Consider the following 24,306-nt stretch of genomic DNA (forward strand, 5'->3'; position numbering starts at 1 on the left):
AACTTCACAAGCTGAAAGCACAGCTGTAGCCACATCAACTGCTCTAGAAACAACCACAGTTCTGGAACAGACCACTTCCCCAGCTGAGAGTACACCAATAATTAGTACTTCTACAATGGAAGGGACAACCACCCTTCCTCTTCTTAGCACTTCACAACCTGAAACCACTACTGCAGCCACCTCTACCATAGGAATAACATCCACCTCCCCTCTAGAGACGTCTTCTGCAGCTGAAACTACAGCAATGACTAGTAGCACTAGAAGTGAAGAGACAACCACGCTTCCCCTTCTTACAACTTCAGAACCTGGGAGCACAGCTATAGCCACTTCAACTCTTCCTGAGACCTCCACAACTCTTGCAGAGACCACAATCCCAACAGAGAGGACAACAATAACTAGTACCACTGGAGCTGAAGTAACATCCACACCTTCCCTCCCTGCAACTTCACAAGCTGAAAGCACAGCTGTAGCCAGTTCTACCACAGCAGAAAGATCAACCTCATCTTTCCAGACTACTACTTCAGCTGAAACTACAGCAGTAAGTAGTACTTCTACCATAGAGGTGACAACCACTGTTCCTAATCCCACGACCACAGTACCTGCGAGTACAGCTGCAGCCACCTCAACTGCTCCAGAAACCACCACAGTTACGCTAATGACCACTTCCCCAGCTGAGACTACACCAATAATTAGCACTTCTACAATGGAAGGGACAACCACGCTTCCCCTTTTTAGCACTTCACAACCTGAAACCACTACTGCAGCCACCTCTACCACAGGAATAACCTCCACCTCTCCTCTAGAGACGTCTTCTGCAGCCGAAACTACAGCAATCACTAGTAGCACTAGAAGTGAAGAGACAACCACGCTTCCCCTTCTTACAACTTCAGAACCTGGGAGCACAGCTATAGCCACTTCAACTTTTCCTGAGACCTCCACAACTCTTGCAGAGACCAGAACCCCAACAGAGAGGACAACAATAATTAGTACCACTGGAGCTGAAGTGACATCCACACCTTCCCTCGCTGCAACTTCACAAGCTGAAAGCACAGCTGTAGCCACATCAACTGTTCTAGAAACAACCACAGTTCTGGAACAGACCACTTCCCCAACTGAGAGTACACCAATAATTAGTACTTCTACAATGGAAGGGACAACCACCCTTCCTCTTCTTAGCACTTCACAACCTGAAACCACTGCTAGAGCCACCTCTACCATAGGAATAAACTCCACCTCTCCTCTAGAGACGTCTTCTGCAGCCGAAACTACAGCAATAACTAGTAGCACTAGAAGTGAAGAGACAACCACGCTTCCCCTTCCTACAACTTCAGGACCTGGGAGCACAGCTATAGCCACTTCAACTCTTCCTGAGACCTCCACAACTCTTGCAGAGACCACAACCCCAACAGAGAGGACAACAATAACTAGTACCACTGGAGCTGAAGTGACATCCACACCTTCCCTCCCTGCAACTTCACAAGCTGAAAGCACAGCTGTAGCCAGTTCTACCACAGCAGAAAGATCCACCTCACCTTTCCAGACTACTACTTCAGCTGAAACTACAGCAGTAAGTAGTACTTCTACCATAGAGGTGACAACCACTGTTCCTAATCCCACGAATACAGTACCTGCGAGTACAGCTGCAGCCACCTCAACTGCTCCAGAAACCACCACAGTTACGCTAATGACCACTTCCCCAACTGAGACTACACCAATAATTAGCACTTCTACAATGGAAGGGACAACCACGCTTCCCCTTCTTAGCACTTCACAACCTGAAACCACTACTGCAGCCACCTCTACCATAGGAATAACCTCCACCTCTCCTCTAGAGACGTCGTCTGCAGCCGAAACTACAGCAATCACTAGTAGCACTAGAAATGAAGAGACAACCACGCTTCCCCTTCTTACAACTTCAGAACCTGGGAGCACTGCTGTAGCCACTTCAACTTTTCCTGAGACCTCCACAACTCTTGCAGAGACCACAACCCCAACAGAGAGGACAACAATATCTAGTACCACTGGAGCTGAAGTGACATCCACACCTTCGCTCGCTGCAACTTCACAAGCTGAAAGCACAGCTGTAGCCACATCAACTGTTCTAGAAACAACCACAGTTCTGGAACAGACCACTTCCCCAACTGAGACTACACCAATAATTAGTACTTCTACAATGGAAGGGACAACCACCCTTCCTCTTCTTAGCACCTCACAACCTGAAACCACTGCTGCAGCCACCTCTACCATAGGAATAACATCCACCTCCCCTCTAGAGACGTCGTCTGCAGCCGAAACTACAGCAATGACTAGTAGCACTAGAAATGAAGAGACAACCACGCTTCCCCTTCTTACAACTTCAGAACCTGGGAGCACTGCTGTAGCCACTTCAACTTTTCCTGAGACCTCCACAACTCTTGCAGAGACCACAACCCCAACAGAGAGGACAACAATATCTAGTACCACTGGAGCTGAAGTGACATCCACACCTTCGCTCGCTGCAACTTCACAAGCTGAAAGCACAGCTGTAGCCACATCAACTGTTCTAGAAACAACCACAGTTCTGGAACAGACCACTTCCCCAACTGAGACTACACCAATAATTAGTACTTCTACAATGGAAGGGACAACCACCCTTCCTCTTCTTAGCACCTCACAACCTGAAACCACTGCTGCAGCCACCTCTACCATAGGAATAACCTCCACCTCTCCTCTAGAGACGTCTTCTGCAGCCGAAACTACAGCAATGACTAGTAGCACTAGAAATGAAGAGACAACCACGCTTCCCCTTCTTACAACTTCAGAACCTGGGAGCACTGCTGTAGCCACTTCAACTTTTTCTGAGACCTCCACAACTCTTGCAGAGACCACAACCCCAGCAGAGAGGACAACAATAATTAGTACCTCTGGAGCTGAAGTGACATCCACACCTTCCCTTGCTGCAACTTCACAAGCTGAAAGCACAGCTGTAGCCACATCAACTGCTCTAGAAACAACCACAGTTCAGGATCAGACCACTTCCCCAACTGAGAGTACACTAATAATTAGTACTTCTACAATGGAAGGGACAACCACCCTTCCTCTTCTTAGCACCTCACAACCTGAAACCACTGCTGCAGCCACCTCTACCATAGGAATAACCTCCACCTCTCCTCTAGAGACGTCTTCTGCAGCTGAAACTACAGCAATGACTAGTAGCACTACAAGTGAAGAGACAACCACGCTTCCCCTTCTTACAACTTCAGGACCTGGGAGCACAGCTATAGCCACTTCAACTCTTCCTGAGACCTCCACAACTCTTGCAGAGACCACAACCCCAACAGAGAGGACAACAATAATTAGTACCTCTGGAGCTGAAGTGACATCCACACCTTCCCTTGCTGCAACTTCACAAGCTGAAAGCACAGCTGTAGCCACATCAACTGCTCTAGAAACAACCACAGTTCAGGATCAGACCACTTCCCCAACTGAGAGTACACTAATAATTAGTACTTCTACAATGGAAGGGACAACCACCCTTCCTCTTCTTAGCACCTCACAACCTGAAACCACTGCTGCAGCCACCTCTACCATAGGAATAACCTCCACCTCTCCTCTAGAGACGTCTTCTGCAGCTGAAACTACAGCAATGACTAGTAGCACTACAAGTGAAGAGACAACCACGCTTCCCCTTCTTACAACTTCAGGACCTGGGAGCACAGCTATAGCCACTTCAACTCTTCCTGAGACCTCCACAACTCTTGCAGAGACCACAACCCCAACAGAGAGGACAACAATAACTAGTACCACTGGAGCTGAAGTGACATCCACACCTTCCCTCCCTGCAACTTCACAAGCTGAAAGCACAGCTGTAGCCAGTTCTACCACAGCAGAAAGATCCACCTCACCTTTCCAAACGACTTCTTCAGCTGAAACTACAGCAGTAAGTAGTACTTCTACCATAGAGGTGACAACCACTGTTCCTAATCCCACGAATACAGTACCTGCGAGTACAGCTGCAGCCACCTCAACTGCTCCAGAAACCACCACAGTTACGCTAATGACCACTTCCCCAACTGAGACTACACCAATAATTAGCACTTCTACAATGGAAGGGACAACCACGCTTCCCCTTCTTAGCACTTCACAACCTGAAACCACTACTGCAGCCACCTCTACCATAGGAATAACATCCACCTCCCCTCTAGAGACGTCGTCTGCAGCCGAAACTACAGCAATCACTAGTAGCACTAGAAGTGAAGAGACAACCACGCTTCCCCTTCTTACAACTTCAGAACCTGGGAGCACTGCTGTAGCCACTTCAACTTTTCCTGAGACCTCCACAACTCTTGCAGAGACCACAACCCCAACAGAGAGGACAACAATATCTAGTACCACTGGAGCTGAAGTGACATCCACACCTTCGCTCGCTGCAACTTCACAAGCTGAAAGCACAGCTGTAGCCACATCAACTGCTCTAGAAACAACCACAGTTCTGGAACAGACCACTTCCCCAACTGAGAGTACACCAATAATTAGTACTTCTACAATGGAAGGGACAACCACCCTTCCTCTTCTTAGCACTTCACAACCTGAAACCACTGCTGCAGCCACCTCTACCATAGGAATAACCTCCACCTCTCCTCTAGAGACGTCTTCTGCAGCTGAAACTACAGCAATAACTAGTAGCACTAGAAGTGAAGAGACAACCACGCTTCCCCTTCTTACAACTTCAGGACCTGGGAGCACAGCTATAGCCACTTCAACTCTTCCTGAGACCTCCACAACTCTTGCAGAGACCACAACCCCAACAGAGAGGACAACAATAACTAGTACCACTGGAGCTGAAGTGACATCCACACCTTCCCTCCCTGCAACTTCACAAGCTGAAAGCACAGCTGTAGCCAGTTCTACCACAGCAGAAAGATCCACCTCACCTTTCCAGACTACTACTTCAGCTGAAACTACAGCAGTAAGTAGTACTTCTACCATAGAGGTGACAACCACTGTTCCTAATCCCACGAATACAGTACCTGCGAGTACAGCTGCAGCCACCTCAACTGCTCCAGAAACCACCACAGTTACGCTAATGACCACTTCCCCAACTGAGACTACACCAATAATTAGCACTTCTACAGTGGAAGGGACAACCACGCTTCCCCTTCTTAGCACTTCACAACCTGAAACCACTACTGCAGCCACCTCTACCATAGGAATAACCTCCACCTCCCCTCTAGAGACGTCTTCTGCAGCTGAAACTACAGCAATCACTAGTAGCACTAGAAATGAAGAGACAACCACGCTTCCCCTTCTTACAACTTCAGAACCTGGGAGCACTGCTGTAGCCACTTCAACTTTTCCTGAGACCTCCACAACTCTTGCAGAGACCACAACCCCAACAGAGAGGACAACAATATCTAGTACCACTGGAGCTGAAGTGACATCCACACCTTCGCTCGCTGCAACTTCACAAGCTGAAAGCACAGCTGTAGCCACATCAACTGTTCTAGAAACAACCACAGTTCTGGAACAGACCACTTCCCCAACTGAGACTACACCAATAATTAGTACTTCTACAATGGAAGGGACAACCACCCTTCCTCTTCTTAGCACTTCACAACCTGAAACCACTGCTGCAGCCACCTCTACCATAGGAATAACATCCACCTCTCCTCTAGAGACGTCTTCTGCAGCCGAAACTACAGCAATGACTAGTAGCACTAGAAATGAAGAGACAACCACGCTTCCCCTTCTTACAACTTCAGAACCTGGGAGCACTGCTGTAGCCACTTCAACTTTTCCTGAGACCTCCACAACTCTTGCAGAGACCACAACCCCAACAGAGAGGACAACAATATCTAGTACCACTGGAGCTGAAGTGACATCCACACCTTCGCTCGCTGCAACTTCACAAGCTGAAAGCACAGCTGTAGCCACATCAACTGTTCTAGAAACAACCACAGTTCTGGAACAGACCACTTCCCCAACTGAGACTACACCAATAATTAGCACTTCTACAATGGAAGGGACAACCACCCTTCCTCTTCTTAGCACTTCACAACCTGAAACCACTGCTGCAGCCACCTCTACCATAGGAATAACATCCACCTCCCCTCTAGAGACGTCGTCTGCAGCCGAAACTACAGCAATGACTAGTAGCACTAGAAATGAAGAGACAACCACGCTTCCCCTTCTTACAACTTCAGAACCTGGGAGCACTGCTGTAGCCACTTCAACTTTTCCTGAGACCTCCACAACTCTTGCAGAGACCACAACCCCAACAGAGAGGACAACAATATCTAGTACCACTGGAGCTGAAGTGACATCCACACCTTCGCTCGCTGCAACTTCACAAGCTGAAAGCACAGCTGTAGCCACATCAACTGTTCTAGAAACAACCACAGTTCTGGAACAGACCACTTCCCCAACTGAGACTACACCAATAATTAGTACTTCTACAATGGAAGGGACAACCACCCTTCCTCTTCTTAGCACTTCACAACCTGAAACCACTGCTGCAGCCACCTCTACCATAGGAATAACATCCACCTCTCCTCTAGAGACGTCTTCTGCAGCCGAAACTACAGCAATGACTAGTAGCACTAGAAATGAAGAGACAACCACGCTTCCCCTTCTTACAACTTCAGAACCTGGGAGCACTGCTGTAGCCACTTCAACTTTTTCTGAGACCTCCACAACTCTTGCAGAGACCACAACCCCAGCAGAGAGGACAACAATAATTAGTACCTCTGGAGCTGAAGTGACATCCACACCTTCCCTTGCTGCAACTTCACAAGCTGAAAGCACAGCTGTAGCCACATCAACTGCTCTAGAAACAACCACAGTTCTGGATCAGACCACTTCCCCAACTGAGAGTACACTAATAATTAGTACTTCTACAATGGAAGGGACAACCACCCTTCCTCTTCTTAGCACCTCACAACCTGAAACCACTGCTGCAGCCACCTCTACCATAGGAATAACCTCCACCTCTCCTCTAGAGACGTCTTCTGCAGCTGAAACTACAGCAATGACTAGTAGCACTAGAAGTGAAGAGACAACCACGCTTCCCCTTCTTACAACTTCAGGACCTGGGAGCACAGCTATAGCCACTTCAACTCTTCCTGAGACCTCCACAACTCTTGCAGAGACCACAACCCCAACAGAGAGGACAACAATAACTAGTACCACTGGAGCTGAAGTGACATCCACACCTTCCCTCCCTGCAACTTCACAAGCTGAAAGCACAGCTGTAGCCAGTTCTACCACAGCAGAAAGATCCACCTCACCTTTCCAAACGACTTCTTCAGCTGAAACTACAGCAGTAAGTAGTACTTCTACCATAGAGGTGACAACCACTGTTCCTAATCCCACGACTACAGTACCTGCAAGTACAGCTGCAGCCACCTCAACTGCTCCAGAAACCACCACAGTTACGCTAATGACCACTTCCCCAACTGAGATTACACCAATAATTAGCACTTCTACAATGGAAGGGACAACCACGCTTCCCCTTCTTAGCACTTCACAACCTGAAACCACTGCTGCAGCCACCTCTACCATAGGAATAACATCCACCTCCCCTCTAGAGACGTCGTCTGCAGCCGAAACTACAGCAATCACTAGTAGCACTAGAAATGAAGAGACAACCACGCTTCCCCTTCTTACAACTTCAGAACCTGGGAGCACTGCTGTAGCCACTTCAACTCTTCCTGAGACCTCCACAACTCTTGGAGAGACCACAACCCCAACAGAGAGGACAACAATAATTAGTACCACTGGAGCTGAAGTGACATCCACACCTTCGCTCGCTGCAACTTCACAAGCTGAAAGCACAGCTGTAGCCACATCAACTGTTCTAGAAACAACCACAGTTCTGGAACAGACCACTTCCCCAACTGAGACTACACCAATAATTAGTACTTCTACAATGGAAGGGACAACCACCCTTCCTCTTCTTAGCACTTCACAATCTGAAACCACTGCTGCAGCCACCTCTACCATAGGAATAACCTCCACCTCTCCTCTAGAGACGTCTTCTGCAGCCGAAACTACAGCAATCACTAGTAGCACTAGAAGTGAAGAGACAACCACGCTTCCCCTTCTTACAACTTCAGGACCTGGGAGCACAGCTATAGCCACTTCAACTTTTCCTGAGACCTCCACAACTCTTGCAGAGACAACAATCCCAACAGAGAGGACAACAATAACTAGTACCTCTGGAGCTGAAGTGACATCCACACCTTCCCTTGCTGCAATTTCACAAGCTGAAAGCACAGCTGTAGCCACATCAACTGCTCTAGAAACAACCACAGTTCTGGAACAGACCACTTCCCCAACTGAGAGTACACCAATAATTAGTACTTCTACAATGGAAGGGACAACCACCCTTCCTCTTCTTAGCACTTCACAACCTGAAACTACTGCTGCAGCCACCTCTACCATAGGAATAACCTCCACCTCCCCTCTAGAGACGTCTTCTGCAGCCAAAACTACAGCAATAACTAGTAGCACTAGAAGTGAAGAGACAACCACGCTTCCCCTTCTTACAACTTCAGAACCTGGGAACACAGCTATAGCCACTTCAACTTTTCCTGAGACCTCCACAACTCTTGCAGAGACCACAACCCCAACAGAGAGGACAACAATAACTAGTACCACTGGAGCTGAAGTGACATCCACACCTTCCCTCCTTGCAACTTCACAAGCTGAAAGCACAGCTGTAGCCAGTTCTACCACAGCAGAAAGATCCACCTCACCTTTCCAGACTACTACTTCAGCTGAAACTACAGCACTAAGTAGTACTTCTACCATAGAGGTGACAACCACTGTTCCTAATCCCATGACTACAGTAGCTGCGAGTACAGCTGCAGCCACCTCAACTGCTCCAGAAACCACCACAGTTACGCTAATGACCACTTCCCCAACTGAGACTACAGCAATAATTAGCACTTCTACAATGGAAGGGACAACCACCCTTCCTCTTCTTAGCACTTCACAACCTGAAACCACTACTGCAGCCACCTCTACCATAGGAATAACCTCCACCTCTCCTCTAGAGACGTCGTCTGCAGCCGAAACTACAGCAATCACTAGTAGCACTAGAAATGAAGAGACAACCACGCTTCCCCTTCTTACAACTTTAGAACCTGGGAGCACTGCTGTAGCCACTTCAACTTTTCCTGAGACCTCCACAACTCTTGCAGAGACCACAACCCCAACAGAGAGGACAACAATATCTAGTACCACTGGAGCTGAAGTGACATCCACACCTTCGCTCGCTGCAACTTCACAAGCTGAAAGCACAGCTGTAGCCACATCAACTGTTCTAGAAACAACCACAGTTCTGGAACAGACCACTTCCCCAACTGAGACTACACCAATAATTAGTACTTCTACAATGGAAGGGACAACCACCCTTCCTCTTCTTAGCACTTCACAACCTGAAACCACTGCTGCAGCCACCTCTACCATAGGAATAACATCCACCTCTCCTCTAGAGACGTCTTCTGCAGCTGAAACTACAGCAATGACTAGTAGCACTAGAAGTGAAGAGACAACCACGCTTCCCCTTCTTACAACTTCAGGACCTGGGAGCACAGCTATAGCCACTTCAACTCTTCCTGAGACCTCCACAACTCTTGCAGAGACCACAACCCCAACAGAGAGGACAACAATAACTAGTACCACTGGAGCTGAAGTGACATCCACACCTTCCCTCCCTGCAACTTCACAAGCTGAAAGCACAGCTGTAGCCAGTTCTACCACAGCAGAAAGATCCACCTCACCTTTCCAAACGACTTCTTCAGCTGAAACTACAGCAGTAAGTAGTACTTCTACCATAGAGGTGACAACCACTGTTCCTAATCCCACGACTACAGTACCTGCAAGTACAGCTGCAGCCACCTCAACTGCTCCAGAAACCACCACAGTTACGCTAATGACCACTTCTCCAACTGAGATTACACCAATAATTAGCACTTCTACAATGGAAGGGACAACCACGCTTCCCCTTCTTAGCACTTCACAACCTGAAACCACTGCTGCAGCCACCTCTACCATAGGAATAACATCCACCTCCCCTCTAGAGACGTCGTCTGCAGCCGAAACTACAGCAATCACTAGTAGCACTAGAAATGAAGAGACAACCACGCTTCCCCTTCTTACAACTTCAGAACCTGGGAGCACTGCTGTAGCCACTTCAACTCTTCCTGAGACCTCCACAACTCTTGGAGAGACCACAACCCCAACAGAGAGGACAACAATAATTAGTACCACTGGAGCTGAAGTGACATCCACACCTTCGCTCGCTGCAACTTCACAAGCTGAAAGCACAGCTGTAGCCACATCAACTGTTCTAGAAACAACCACAGTTCTGGAACAGACCACTTCCCCAACTGAGACTACACCAATAATTAGTACTTCTACAATGGAAGGGACAACCACCCTTCCTCTTCTTAGCACTTCACAATCTGAAACCACTGCTGCAGCCACCTCTACCATAGGAATAACCTCCACCTCTCCTCTAGAGACGTCTTCTGCAGCCGAAACTACAGCAATCACTAGTAGCACTAGAAGTGAAGAGACAACCACGCTTCCCCTTCTTACAACTTCAGGACCTGGGAGCACAGCTATAGCCACTTCAACTTTTCCTGAGACCTCCACAACTCTTGCAGAGACAACAATCCCAACAGAGAGGACAACAATAACTAGTACCTCTGGAGCTGAAGTGACATCCACACCTTCCCTTGCTGCAATTTCACAAGCTGAAAGCACAGCTGTAGCCACATCAACTGCTCTAGAAACAACCACAGTTCTGGAACAGACCACTTCCCCAACTGAGAGTACACCAATAATTAGTACTTCTACAATGGAAGGGACAACCACCCTTCCTCTTCTTAGCACTTCACAACCTGAAACTACTGCTGCAGCCACCTCTACCATAGGAATAACCTCCACCTCCCCTCTAGAGACGTCTTCTGCAGCCAAAACTACAGCAATAACTAGTAGCACTAGAAGTGAAGAGACAACCACGCTTCCCCTTCTTACAACTTCAGAACCTGGGAACACAGCTATAGCCACTTCAACTTTTCCTGAGACCTCCACAACTCTTGCAGAGACCACAACCCCAACAGAGAGGACAACAATAACTAGTACCACTGGAGCTGAAGTGACATCCACACCTTCCCTCCTTGCAACTTCACAAGCTGAAAGCACAGCTGTAGCCAGTTCTACCACAGCAGAAAGATCCACCTCACCTTTCCAGACTACTACTTCAGCTGAAACTACAGCACTAAGTAGTACTTCTACCATAGAGGTGACAACCACTGTTCCTAATCCCATGACTACAGTAGCTGCGAGTACAGCTGCAGCCACCTCAACTGCTCCAGAAACCACCACAGTTACGCTAATGACCACTTCCCCAACTGAGACTACAGCAATAATTAGCACTTCTACAATGGAAGGGACAACCACGCTTCCCCTTCTTAGCACTTCACAACCTGAAACCACTACTGCAGCCACCTCTACCATAGGAATAACCTCCACCTCCCCTCTAGAGACGTCGTCTGCAGCCGAAACTACAGCAATCACTAGTAGCACTAGAAATGAAGAGACAACCACGCTTCCCCTTCTTACAACTTTAGAACCTGGGAGCACTGCTGTAGCCACTTCAACTTTTCCTGAGACCTCCACAACTCTTGCAGAGACCACAACCCCAACAGAGAGGACAACAATATCTAGTACCACTGGAGCTGAAGTGACATCCACACCTTCGCTCGCTGCAACTTCACAAGCTGAAAGCACAGCTGTAGCCACATCAACTGTTCTAGAAACAACCACAGTTCTGGAACAGACCACTTCCCCAACTGAGACTACACCAATAATTAGTACTTCTACAATGGAAGGGACAACCACCCTTCCTCTTCTTAGCACTTCACAACCTGAAACCACTGCTGCAGCCACCTCTACCATAGGAATAACATCCACCTCTCCTCTAGAGACGTCTTCTGCAGCTGAAACTACAGCAATGACTAGTAGCACTAGAAATGAAGAGACAACCACGCTTCCCCTTCTTACAACTTCAGAACCTGGGAGCACAGCTATAGCCACTTCAACTCTTCCTGAGACCTCCACAACTCTTGCAGAGACCACAACCCCAACAGAGAGGACAACAATAACTAGTACCACTGGAGCTGAAGTGACATCCACACCTTCCCTCCCTGCAACTTCACAAGCTGAAAGCACAGCTGTAGCCAGTTCTACCACAGCAGAAAGATCCACCTCACCTTTCCAAACGACTTCTTCAGCTGAAACTACAGCAGTAAGGAGTACTTCTACCATAGAGGTGACAACCACTGTTCCTAATCCCACGACTACAGTACCTGCCAGTACAGCTGCAGCCACCTCAACTGCTCCAGAAACCACCACAGTTACGCTAATGACCACTTCCCCAACTGAGACTACACCAATAATTAGCACTTCTACAATGGAAGGGACAACCACGCTTCCCCTTCTTAGCACTTCACAACCTGAAACCACTACTGCAGCCACCTCTACCATAGGAATAACCTCCACCTCTCCTCTAGAGACGTCGTCTGCAGCCGAAACTACAGCAATCACTAGTAGCACTAGAAGTGAAGAGACAACCACGCTTCCCCTTCTTACAACTTCAGAACCTGGGAGCACTGCTGTAGCCACTTCAACTTTTCCTGAGACCTCCACAACTCTTGCAGAGACCACAACCCCAACAGAGAGGACAACAATATCTAGTACCACTGGAGCTGAAGTGACATCCACACCTTCCCTCCCTGCAACTTCACAAGCTGAAAGCACAGCTGTAGCCAGTTCTACCACAGCAGAAAGATCCACCTCACCTTTCCAGACTACTACTTCAGCTGAAACTACAGCAGTAAGTAGTACTTCTACCATAGAGGTGACAACCACTGTTCCTAATCCCACGACTACAGTACCTGCGAGTACAGCTGCAGCCACCTCAACTGCTCCAGAAACCACCACAGTTACGCTAATGACCACTTCCCCAACTGAGACTACACCAATAATTAGCACTTCTACAATGGAAGGGACAACCACGCTTCCCCTTCTTAGCACTTCACAACCTGAAACCACTACTGCAGCCACCTCTACCATAGGAATAACCTCCACCTCTCCTCTAGAGACGTCGTCTGCAGCCGAAACTACAGCAATCACTAGTAGAACTAGAAGTGAAGAGACAACCACGCTTCCCCTTCTTACAACTTCAGAACCTGGGAGCACTGCTGTAGCCACTTCAACTTTTCCTGAGACCTCCACAACTCTTGCAGAGACCACAACCCCAACAGAGAGGACAACAATATCTAGTACCACTGGAGCTGAAGTGACATCCACACCTTCGCTCGCTGCAACTTCACAAGCTGAAAGCACAGCTGTAGCCACATCAACTGCTCTAGAAACAACCACAGTTCTGGAACAGACCACTTCCCCAACTGAGAGTACACTAATAATTAGTACTTCTACAATGGAAGGGACAACCACCCTTCCTCTTCTTAGCACCTCACAACCTGAAACCACTGCTGCAGCCACCTCTACCATAGGAATAACATCCACCTCTCCTCTAGAGACGTCTTCTGCAGCTGAAACTACAGCAATGACTAGTAGCACTAGAAGTGAAGAGACAACCACGCTTCCCCTTCTTACAACTTCAGGACCTGGGAGCACAGCTATAGCCACTTCAACTCTTCCTGAGACCTCCACAACTCTTGCAGAGACCAGAACCCCAACAGAGAGGACAACAATAACTAGTACCACTGGAGCTGAAGTGACATCCACACCTTCCCTCCCTGCAACTTCACAAGCTGAAAGCACAGCTGTAGCCAGTTCTACCACAGCAGAAAGATCCACCTCACCTTTCCAGACTACTACTTCAGCTGAAACTACAGCAGTAAGTAGTACTTCTACCATAGAGGTGACAACCACTGTTCCTAATCCCACGACTACAGTACCTGCGAGTACAGCTGCAGCCACCTCAACTGCTCCAGAAACCACCACAGTTACGCTAATGACCACTTCCCCAACTGAGACTACACCAATAATTAGCACTTCTACAATGGAAGGGACAACCACGCTTCCCCTTCTTAGCACTTCACAACCTGAAACCACTACTGCAGCCACCTCTACCATAGGAATAACCTCCACCTCCCCTCTAGAGACGTCGTCTGCAGCTGAATCTACAGCAATGAGTAGTAGCACTAGAAGTGAAGAGACAACCATGCTTCCCCTTCTTACAACTTCAGAACCTGGGAGCACAGCTATAGCCACTTCAACTCTTCCTGAGACCTCAACAACTCTTGCAGAGACAACAATCCCAACAGAGAGGACAACAATAATTAGTACCACTGGAGCTGAAGTGACATCCACACCTTCCCTCCCTGCAACTTCACAAGCTGAAAGCACAGCTGTAGCCAGTTCTACCACAGCAGAAAGATCAACCTCACCTTTCCAGACTACTACTTCAGCTGAAACTACAGCAGTAACTAGTACTTCTACCATAGAGGTGACAACCACTGTTCCTAATCCCACGACTACAGTACCTGCGAGTACAGCTGCAGCCACCTCAACAGCTCCAGAAACCACCACAATTACGCTAATGACCACTTCCCCAACTGAGACTACACCAATAATTAGTACTTCTACAATGGAATTGACAACCACCCTTCCTCTTCTTAGCACTTCACAACCTGAAACCACTGCTACAGCCACCTCTACCATAGGAATAACCTCCACCTCTCGTCTAGAGACATCTTCTGCAGCTGAATCTACAGCAATGACTAGTAGCACTAGAAGTGAAGAGACAACCACGCTTCCCCTTCTTACAACTTCAGGACCTGGGAGCACAGCTATAGCCACTTCAACTTTTCCTGAGACCTCCACAACTCCTGTAGAGATCACAACCCCAACAGAGAGGACAACAGTAACTATTACCACTGGAGCTGAAGTGACATCCACACCTTCCCTCCCTGCAAATTCACAAGCTGAAAGCACAGTTGTAGCCAGTTCTACCACAATAGAAAGATCCACCTCACCTTTCCAGACTACTACTTCAGCTGAAACTACAGCCGTAAGTAGTACATCTACAATAGAGGTGATAACCACTGTTCGTAATCCCACGATTACAGTACCTGCGAATACAGCTGCAGCCACCTCAACTGCTCCAGAAACCACCACAGTTACGCTAATGACCACTTCCCCAACTGAGACTACACCAATAATTAGTACTTCTACAATTCAAGGGACAACCACCCTTCCTCTTCTTAGCACTTCACAACCTGAAACCACTGCTACAGCCACCTCTACCATAGGAATAACCTCCACCTCTCCTCTAGAGACGTCTTCTGCAGCTGAAACTACAGGAATGACTAGTAGCACTAGAAGTGAAGAGACAACCACGCTTCCCCTTCTTACAACTTCAGAACCTGGGAGCACAGCTATAGCCACTTCAACTCTTCCTGAGACCTCCACAACTCTTGCAGAGACAACAACCCCATCAGAGAGGACAACAATAATTAGTACCACTGGAGCTGAAGTGACATCCACACCTTCCCTTGCTGCAACTTCACAAGCTGAAAGCACAGCTGTAGCCACATCAACTGCTCTAGAAACAACCACAGTTCTGGAACAGACCACTTCCCCAGCTGAGACTACACCAATAATTAGTACTTCTACAATGGAAGAGACAACCACCCTTCCTCTTCTTAGCACTTCACAACCTGAAACCACTGCTGCAGCCACCTCTACCATAGGAATAACCTCCACCTCTCCTCTAGAGACGTCTTCTGCAGCTGAAACTACAGCAATGACTAGTAGCACTAGAAGTGAAGAGACAACCACGCTTCCCCTTCCTACAACTTCAGAACGTGGGAGCACAGCTATAGCCACTTCAACTTTTCGAGAGACCTCCACAACTCCTGCAGAGACCACAACCCCAACAGAGAGGACAACAATAACTAGTACCACTGGAGCTGAAGTGACATCCACACCTTCCCTCCCTGCAACTTCACAAGCTGAAAGCACAGCTGTAGCCAGTTCTACCACAGCAGAAAGATCCACCTCACCTTTCCAAACGACTTCTTCAGCTGAAACTACAGCAGTAAGTAGTACTTCTACCATAGAGGTGACAACCACTGTTCCTAATCCCACGACTACAGTACCTGCGAGTACAGCTGCAGCCACCTCAATTGCTCCAGAAACCACCACAGTTACGCTAATGACAACTTCCCCAACTGAGAGTACACCAATAATTAGTACATCTACAATGGAAGGGACAACCACGCTTCCCCTTCTTAGCACTTCACAACCTGAAACCACTACTGCAGCCACCTCTACCATAGGAATAACCTCCACCTCTCCTCTAGAGACGTCTTCTGCAGCTGAATCTACAGCAATGACTAGTACCACTAGAAGTGAAGAGACAACCACGCTTCCCCTTCTTACTACTTCAGAACCTGGGAGCACTGCTGTAGCCACTTCAACTTTTCCTGAGACCTCCACAACTCTTACAGAGACCACAACCCCAACAGAGAGGACAACAATAACTAGTACCACTGGAGCTGAAGTGACATCCACACCTTCCCTCCTTGCAACTTCACAAGCTGCAAGCACATCTGCAGCCAGCTCTACCACATTAGAAAGATCCACCTCAATTTTCCAGACTACTACTTCAGCTGAAACTACAGCCGTAAGTAGTACATCTACAATAGAGGTGACAACCACTGTTCCTAATCCCACGACTACAGTACCTGTGAGTACAGCTGCAGCCACCTCAACTGCTCCAGAAACCACCACAGTTACGCTAATGACCACTTCCCCAACTGAGACTACACCAATAATTAGTACTTCTACAATAGAAGGGACAACCACCCTTCCTCTTCTTAGCACTTCACAACCTGAAACCACTGCTGCAGCCACCTCTACCATAGGAATAACCTCCACCTCCCCTCTAGAGACGTCTTCTGCAGCTGAAACTACAGCAATGACTAGTAGCACTGGAAGTGAAGAGACAACCAGGCTTCCCCTTCTTACAACTTCAGAACCTGGGAGCACAGCTATAGCCACCTCAACTATTCCAGAGTCCTCCACAGCTCCACTAGAGACCACTTCTCCAACAGAGACTACAGCTCTATCTACTACCACTACAGTAAAAAAGACACCCACAGTTCCTCCTCTGACCATCACTAGAGCTGAGAGCACATCTTTGGCCACCTCTACCATCGGAGAGACATTCAGCTCTGTTTTAGAGACTACGTCTCCAGTTCAAACTACAGCCATGACTAGTCGCACACCTTTAGAAGAAATAACCACAATTAGTCTTCCTACTACTACACTACCTCAGAGCACAGCAGCAGCTGGCTCTTCTGTTCCACAGACCTCTATTGCTCCTCTAGAGACCACTATCCTAGCTGAGACTATGGAATTACCTAGAACCACTATAGTTGAGGAGAAAACCACAATTTTCCTTCCAGGTACTTCCCCAATTGAAACTACCACTTCACTGGCTATCCCCACACCAACTCCTGTGGCCACTTCCCGCACTGAGACCACAGCTGGAGTCACTTCTATTTTACCGTTGACACCTACAGTCCGTCTTGAGACAAGTTTTCCCTCTGAGACCACAAGAATTCCCAGCACCTCTAGAGAAGTGGAGACACCCACAGCTGCCCTTCTTGTCACTTATCCCACCGCGACCACAAGTGCAGTCACCTCCTTTTTAGCAGAGACATCCACAGTTGCTGTTACAGTGACTTCTCCGGCTGAGACCACAGTGACACTGTCTCCCACCACAGCAGGTCCTAAAACATCCACATCTGCTCTGGAGACCAATTCCCCATCTGAGATCCCAATAGCTTTGGGCACCACTACAGAACTGGGGACACCCACAGCATCCCCTGTCACCACTGTTCTAGCAGAGACTACTAACACATCACCCATTGCTACAGCAGCAGAGAGAAGCACAGCAGCGCCAATCACCACTACCCCTACAGAGACCACAACAAGTTACACCTCCACTACACGACAGGGAACTACGACAGGTGCCCTTTTTACAACTTCTCCGGCTGAGACCACAACCTCTCTGGGCGTCCCTATCAGAGGAGAAACAACAGCAGCCATCTCTGTGACGACCACAACGTCGCTTTCACCTACCACAGCTGCATTGACAAGTAAGGGCATTATTTTCCTCTTGTTTATCCTTTCAGATTGAAAGAAACAAATGGTTTCTATCTGTTATTATCCTGTTAGAATGGAGGTATTTTGAATACAGCAAAAGTGAAGGTGCCCTGCTACCTACAGTAGCCAGATATTATTTGGGATATATGTAGTGAAATTTAGAATTTTCATATATATAGGAAACTAGAGAAAGGTGAACATAAAAGAAAAAATAAATAGAACAGATGGGAGTATCTTATTTTAATGACGGCGTCTGCTCAACTCAACCCGTCTTTCAGGTTGTTCGTTAACAGAAATCATGTGAGGGGGAGGGGATACAAACTGATATAAAAAAGGGATTGGAATGGCAATTGTCCCAATTTTTCTTGGTACCTTTTTCTCATTTACAGTAATTGCTTATAAACCTGAAATGGAGTATGTGCTTAACATTAAGCATATGATTAAGTCTGTCCCTTTTCAGCAAAGCACTGAAGCAAGTGAGTCGTCTTGCTGATGTCAATGGGAGTACTCATGCTTAAAAAACATGGTCTGAATGCACAAAAGGAGTTAGGCATGGTGAGGCTGAGCGTCACAGCACCGAACTTTTAGGCAGTTAGAAAGTCACTGAGATTCACAAAACCTGAGTTAGGTACCTAGGCTGTTATACAATGAATGAGGGGGGAGAGGTTCCTTAAAATGATATCCACCAGGGTATAGAGTTGTTCTCGTGTGCTTTCTCTCTTTCTGTGGCCCAAATAACTCAGAATGAGATAGGAAGATCGAGAGCACGCAAGTGCACATTAGCCAGGATGGGGAAGACCCAGGATGCAGTCCCTGGGCCTAGATGACTCTTTAATTATTTATCCAGAGCACAACCGTATGTCTCCCACATCCCAGGTGAGTAACCGAACCACAGAGCTATAAAGTTATGAGGGAGGACTGCCTACTCTCCCTCGCAAGAACTGTTTTGTGTGAATGCACCTGAGGGGCCCAGTCCAGGAGGCATGCTCAGGTTATTTTACTTTTGTATTTGGCATTGGTGCAACTGTTGCTGGAATATTGTGTCCAGTTCTGGTGCCCACAATTCAAGAAGGATGTTGGTAAACTGGAGAGGGGTCAGAGAAAAGCCCAGACAATGATTAAAAATTAGAAAACATGCCTTGATATGAAAGACTCAGTGAGCAAAATCTATTCAGCTTAACAAAGAAAAGGTTGTGGTCAAGTCACCCCTCAATCTATAAGGACCTGCCTTGGGAACAAATATTTGATAAAGGGCTTTAGAGCAAACGAAAGCATCACAAGATCCAGCAGCTCGAAGTTGAACCTAGACAAATTCAGATGGGAAAAAACATGTACATTTTAAAAAACTAGAATAATTAGCCTTTGGGAAAATTTACCAAGAGTTGTGGTGGATACAACACCCTTGGCAATTTTAAAATCAAGGTAAGATTTTTTTTATTTAAGTTATTCTCTATTTCAAAAGGAATTATTTTGGGGAAGTTCTATGGCCTACAGGAGGTCAGAGTAGAGGTCCACTCTGGCCTTGCAATATATGAAGCTATGAATGAGAGTGAAAATTACAGTTACAACCACTGCAAGAGTAGTGTATAGATTCGTTCGTGTAACTGAGAATGAGGTCCAGAGAGTAGGAAATGCAAAAAGTATTCTAGAGCAAACTACAGAATTACTCTCTTATATATGGTCAACATATAAGTTGTGAGAAATATAGATGGAAAAAATTCAGAACTGGAGAGAAAATGCTTCCATCTTCAAAAGTAAAGCAAACTCTATGTATGTTAACACTGATGATATATTATCAGTATATATATTGCTTGGATACACACTCAATATGTGGTGTAAGAACATATATATATAATAGTATACCTGAGATACATTTCTCTACACAGATCATGAAATAACTGAAGTAATCTACCAGAAAACCGTTAAGCCAGTGGAACAAAAAAAAGATAATAATGTCACAACAACACAGACAACTCCTGTGGTTAAAACTACCACCACCACCACCAAAAGTACAACTTTAGAGAGTACCACCAAAGCAGCAGCTCCCGTGATCCCAAACAAACCTGGGACCACAGCAACGTATCTCACAACAGGAGCAGAATCCATCACCGCAGCCCCAGTGACCACTTCCACAGCCGAGACTAAAACTGCAGCTACCTCTACATTAGCAGAGACATCCACTTCTGCTCGTCCAACCTCCTCCCTAACTGAGGCCACAGCACTAATTAGCACTTCCACATCACAGCCAACCACAATCACTCTGCCTGCTAGTTCAACGTCTGTTATGACTGTTGCAGCCACCTCTGCAACAGCAGAAACGTTCACATCTCCGCTAGAGACCACTTTCCCGGGTGAGACTACAGCATTACTTGGTAACAGGACAGTAGAGGGGACAACCATTGTTGCTCTTCCTACCACTTCACTACCTCAGAGTACAGCTGCAGCCACCTCTACTAATCCAGAGACATCCACAGCTCCTCCAGAGACCACATCTGCACCTCAGACTACAGCAATGACTAATACCACTACAGTAGAAGAGACAACAACACTTCCTCTTCCTACAACTTCACTTCTTAGGACCACAGCCACCAATACTATTCTAAAGACATCCACATCTATAGAGACCATGCCTCCAGCTGACATGACAGCAATAACTACTACCACTACAAACGAAGAGACAATGAGACTTTCCCTCCCTACAACTTCACAACCTGAAAGCACAACTGCAGCCACCTCTACCATAGGAATAACATCCACCTCTTCTCTAGAGGCGACTCCTGCAGCTGACACTACAGCAATGACTAGTACTACTACGATAGAGGGGATAACGACAATTACTCTTCCTACGATTACACTGCCTGGGAGCATAGCTAGGGCCACCTCAACTATTCCAGAGACCTCCACAGCTCCTCTAGATAATACTTCCCCAGCTGAGACTACAGCAATAATGAGTGTGAAAACGATAGAGGGGACAACGATACATTCCCTTTCTACCACTTCACAATCTGAAAACACACCTTTAGCCCGGTCTACGATAGGAGAAACATCCACCTCTCCTCTAGAGATGACATCTGTAGTTGAAATTCCAGCAATAACTAGCACTGCTACAATGGAGGCGAAAACCGCAGTTCCTCTACCTATGACTACACTACCTGGGAGCAGAATAATAGATATCTCTACTATTCCAGAGATTTCCACAGCTGCACTAGAGATGACTTCACCAGCAGAGACTACAGCAATATCTACTACCACTACAGTAGAGAAGACAACAACAGTTCTTCCTCCTACCAGCACAATAACTGGGACCAGAGCTGTAGCCCCCATTACCTTACCAGAAACATCCACATTTCCTGTAGAGACCACATCCCCAACAAAGATGACAATAACAACAAGTACAACTACAGTGGAAGAGACAACCACACTCTTCCTCCCTCCAACTTCACAATCTGAAAACACAGCTGCAGTCACATCTACAATAGGAGAAATATCCACCTCTCCTCTACAGTCTACTTTTGCAGCTGACACTACAGCAATAATTAGTACTACTACAATAGAGGGGAGAACCACCCTTCCCCTTCTTAGCACTTCACAACCTGAAACCACTGCTGCAGCCACCTCTACCATAGGAATAACCTCCACCTCTCCTCTAGAGACCACTGCCTCAGCTGAATCTACAGCAATGACTAGTAGCACTAGAAGTGAAGAGACAACCACGCTTCCCCTTCTTACAACTTCAGGACCTGGGAGCACTGCTGTAGCCACTTCAACTTTTCCTGAGACCTCCACAACTCTTGCAGAGACCACAACCCCAACAGAGAGGACAACAATAACTAGTACCACTGGAGCTGAAGTGACATCCACACCTTCCCTCCCTGCAACTTCACAAGCTGAAAGCACAGCTGTAGCCAGTTCTACCACAATAGAAAGATCCACCTCACCTTTCCAGACTACTACTTCAGCTGAAACTACAACAGTAACTAGTACTTCTACAATAGAGGTGACAACCACTGTTCCTAATCCCACGACTACAGTACCTGCGAGTACAGATGCAGCCACCTCAACTGCTCCAGAAACCACCACAATTACGCTAATGACCACTTCCCCAACTGAGACTACACCAATAATTAGTACTTCTACAATGGAAGGGACAACTACCCTTCCTCTTCTTAGCACTTCACAACCTGAAACCACTGCTGCAGCCACCTCTACCATAGGAATAACCTCCACCTCTCCTCTAGAGACGTCTTCTGCAGCTGAAACTACAGCAATGACTAGTAGCACTAGAAGTGAAGAGACAACCACGCTTCCCCTTCTTACAACTTCAGGACCTGGGAGCACTGCTGTAGCCACTTCAACTTTTCCTGAGACCTCCACAACTCTTGCAGAGACCACAACCCCAACAGAGAGGACAACAATAACTAGTACCACTGGAGCTGAAGTGACATCCACACCTTCCCTCCCTGCAACTTCACAAGCTGAAAGCACAGCTGTAGCCAGTTCGACCACAATAAAAAGATCCACCTCACCTTTCCAGACTACTACTTCAGCTGAAACTACAGCAGTAACTAGTACTTCTACAATAGAGGTGACAACCACTGTTCCTAATCCCACGACTACAGTACCTGCGAGTACAGCTGCAGCCACCTCAACAGCTCCAAAAACCACCATAGTTACGCTAATGACCACTTCCCCAACTGAGACTACACCAATAATTAGTACTTCTACAATAGAAGGGACAACCATCCTTCTTCTTCTGAGCACTTCACAACCTGAAACCACTGCTGCAGCCACCTCAACCATAGGAATAACCTCCACCTCTCCTCTAGAAACGTCTTCTGCAGCTGAAACTACAGCAATAACTAGTAGCACAAGAAGTGAAGAGACAACCACGCTTCCCCTTCTTACAACTTCAGAACCTGGGAGCACAGCTATAGCCACTTCAACCTTTCCTGAGACCTCCACAACTCTTGCAGAGACAACCATCCCAACAGAGAGGACAACAATAACTAGTACCACTGGAGCTGAAGTGACATCCACACCTTCCCTCCCTGGAACTTCACAAGCTGAAAGTACAGCTGCACCCACATCAACTGCACCAGAAACCACCACAGTTACGCTCAAGACCACTTCCCCAGCTCAGAGTACACCAATAATTAGTACTTCTACAATAGAAGGGACAACTACCCTTCCTCTTCTTAGCACTTCAGAACCTGAAACCACTGCTGCAGCCACTTCTACCGTAGGAATAACCTCCACCTCTCCTCTAGAGACCACTTCCTCAGCTGAGTCTACAGGAATAACTAGTAATTCTACAATAGAGGTGGCAACCACTGTTCCTAATCCGACGACTACAGTACCTGGGAGCACAGCTATAGCCACCTCAACTGGTCCACAAACCACCACAATTACGCTAAAGACCAGTTCCCCAGCTGAGAGTACACCAATAATTAGTACTTCTACAATAGAAGGGACAACCACCCTTCCCCTTCTCAGCACTTCACAACCTGAAACCACTGCTGCAGCCACCTCTACCATAGGAATAACCTCCACCTCTCCTCTAGAGACGTCTTCCTCAGCTGAAACTACAGCAATGTCTAGTACCACTAGAAGTGAAGAGACAACCACGCTTCCCATTCTTACAACTTCAGAAACTGGGAGCACTGCTGCAGCCACTTCAACTTTTCCAGAGACCTCCACAACCCCTGTAGAGAACCCAACCCCAACAGAGAGGACAAAAATAACTAGTACCACTGGAGCTGAAGTGACATCCACACTTTCCCTTCTTGCAACTTCAAAACCAGAAAGCACAGCTGTAGCCACATCAACTGCGACAGAAACCACCACAGTTACGCTAAAGACCACTTCCCCAGCCGAGAGTACACCAATAATTAGTACTTCTACAATGGAAGGGACAACTACCCTTCCCCTTCTTAGCACTTCACAACCTGAAACCACTGCTGCAGCCACCTCTACCATAGGAATAACCTCCACCTCTCCTCTAGAGACGTCTTCTGCAGCTGAATCTACAGCAATGACTAGTAGCACTAGAAGTGAAGAGACAACCAGGCTTCCCCTTCTTACAACTTCAGAACCTGGGAGCACAGCTATAGC

At 47.3% G+C, this 24,306-nt stretch overlaps 4 protein-coding genes across 4 annotated transcripts; all 4 read left to right on the forward strand.

Moving 5' to 3' along the window:
* The first annotated feature begins 233 nt into the window (after positions 1-233).
* LOC135977390 (mucin-5AC-like) lies at positions 234-3,780 on the forward strand. The gene is made up of 2 exons (XM_065578095.1): positions 234-1,839; positions 3,744-3,780. Exons 1-2 carry the CDS (start codon positions 245-247, stop codon positions 3,778-3,780), a joined length of 1,632 nt encoding a protein of 543 aa, XP_065434167.1. The 5' UTR covers positions 234-244.
* Positions 3,781-3,930: 150 nt separating this feature from the next.
* Positions 3,931-5,321, forward strand: LOC135977391 (mucin-5AC-like). The gene is made up of 2 exons (XM_065578097.1): positions 3,931-5,056; positions 5,214-5,321. The coding sequence occupies exons 1-2, from the start codon at positions 4,037-4,039 to the stop codon at positions 5,319-5,321; spliced, it is 1,128 nt and encodes a 375-aa protein (XP_065434169.1). The 5' UTR covers positions 3,931-4,036.
* A 3,395-nt stretch (positions 5,322-8,716) lies between these two features.
* LOC135977392 (mucin-13-like) lies at positions 8,717-18,229 on the forward strand. Its single transcript, XM_065578098.1, has 3 exons — positions 8,717-9,071; positions 15,774-15,833; positions 18,225-18,229. The coding sequence occupies exons 1-3, from the start codon at positions 8,819-8,821 to the stop codon at positions 18,227-18,229; spliced, it is 318 nt and encodes a 105-aa protein (XP_065434170.1). The 5' UTR covers positions 8,717-8,818.
* Positions 18,230-18,604: 375 nt separating this feature from the next.
* On the forward strand, positions 18,605-22,893 carry LOC135977393 (mucin-5AC-like). The gene is made up of 3 exons (XM_065578099.1): positions 18,605-18,671; positions 20,082-22,437; positions 22,815-22,893. The coding sequence occupies exons 1-3, from the start codon at positions 18,605-18,607 to the stop codon at positions 22,891-22,893; spliced, it is 2,502 nt and encodes an 833-aa protein (XP_065434171.1).
* Positions 22,894-24,306: the final 1,413 nt, after the last annotated feature.

This window comes from Chrysemys picta, chromosome 25, assembly GCF_011386835.1.
Source record: "Chrysemys picta bellii isolate R12L10 chromosome 25, ASM1138683v2, whole genome shotgun sequence".
In the NCBI taxonomy this organism is placed as follows: domain Eukaryota; kingdom Metazoa; phylum Chordata; order Testudines; family Emydidae; genus Chrysemys; species Chrysemys picta.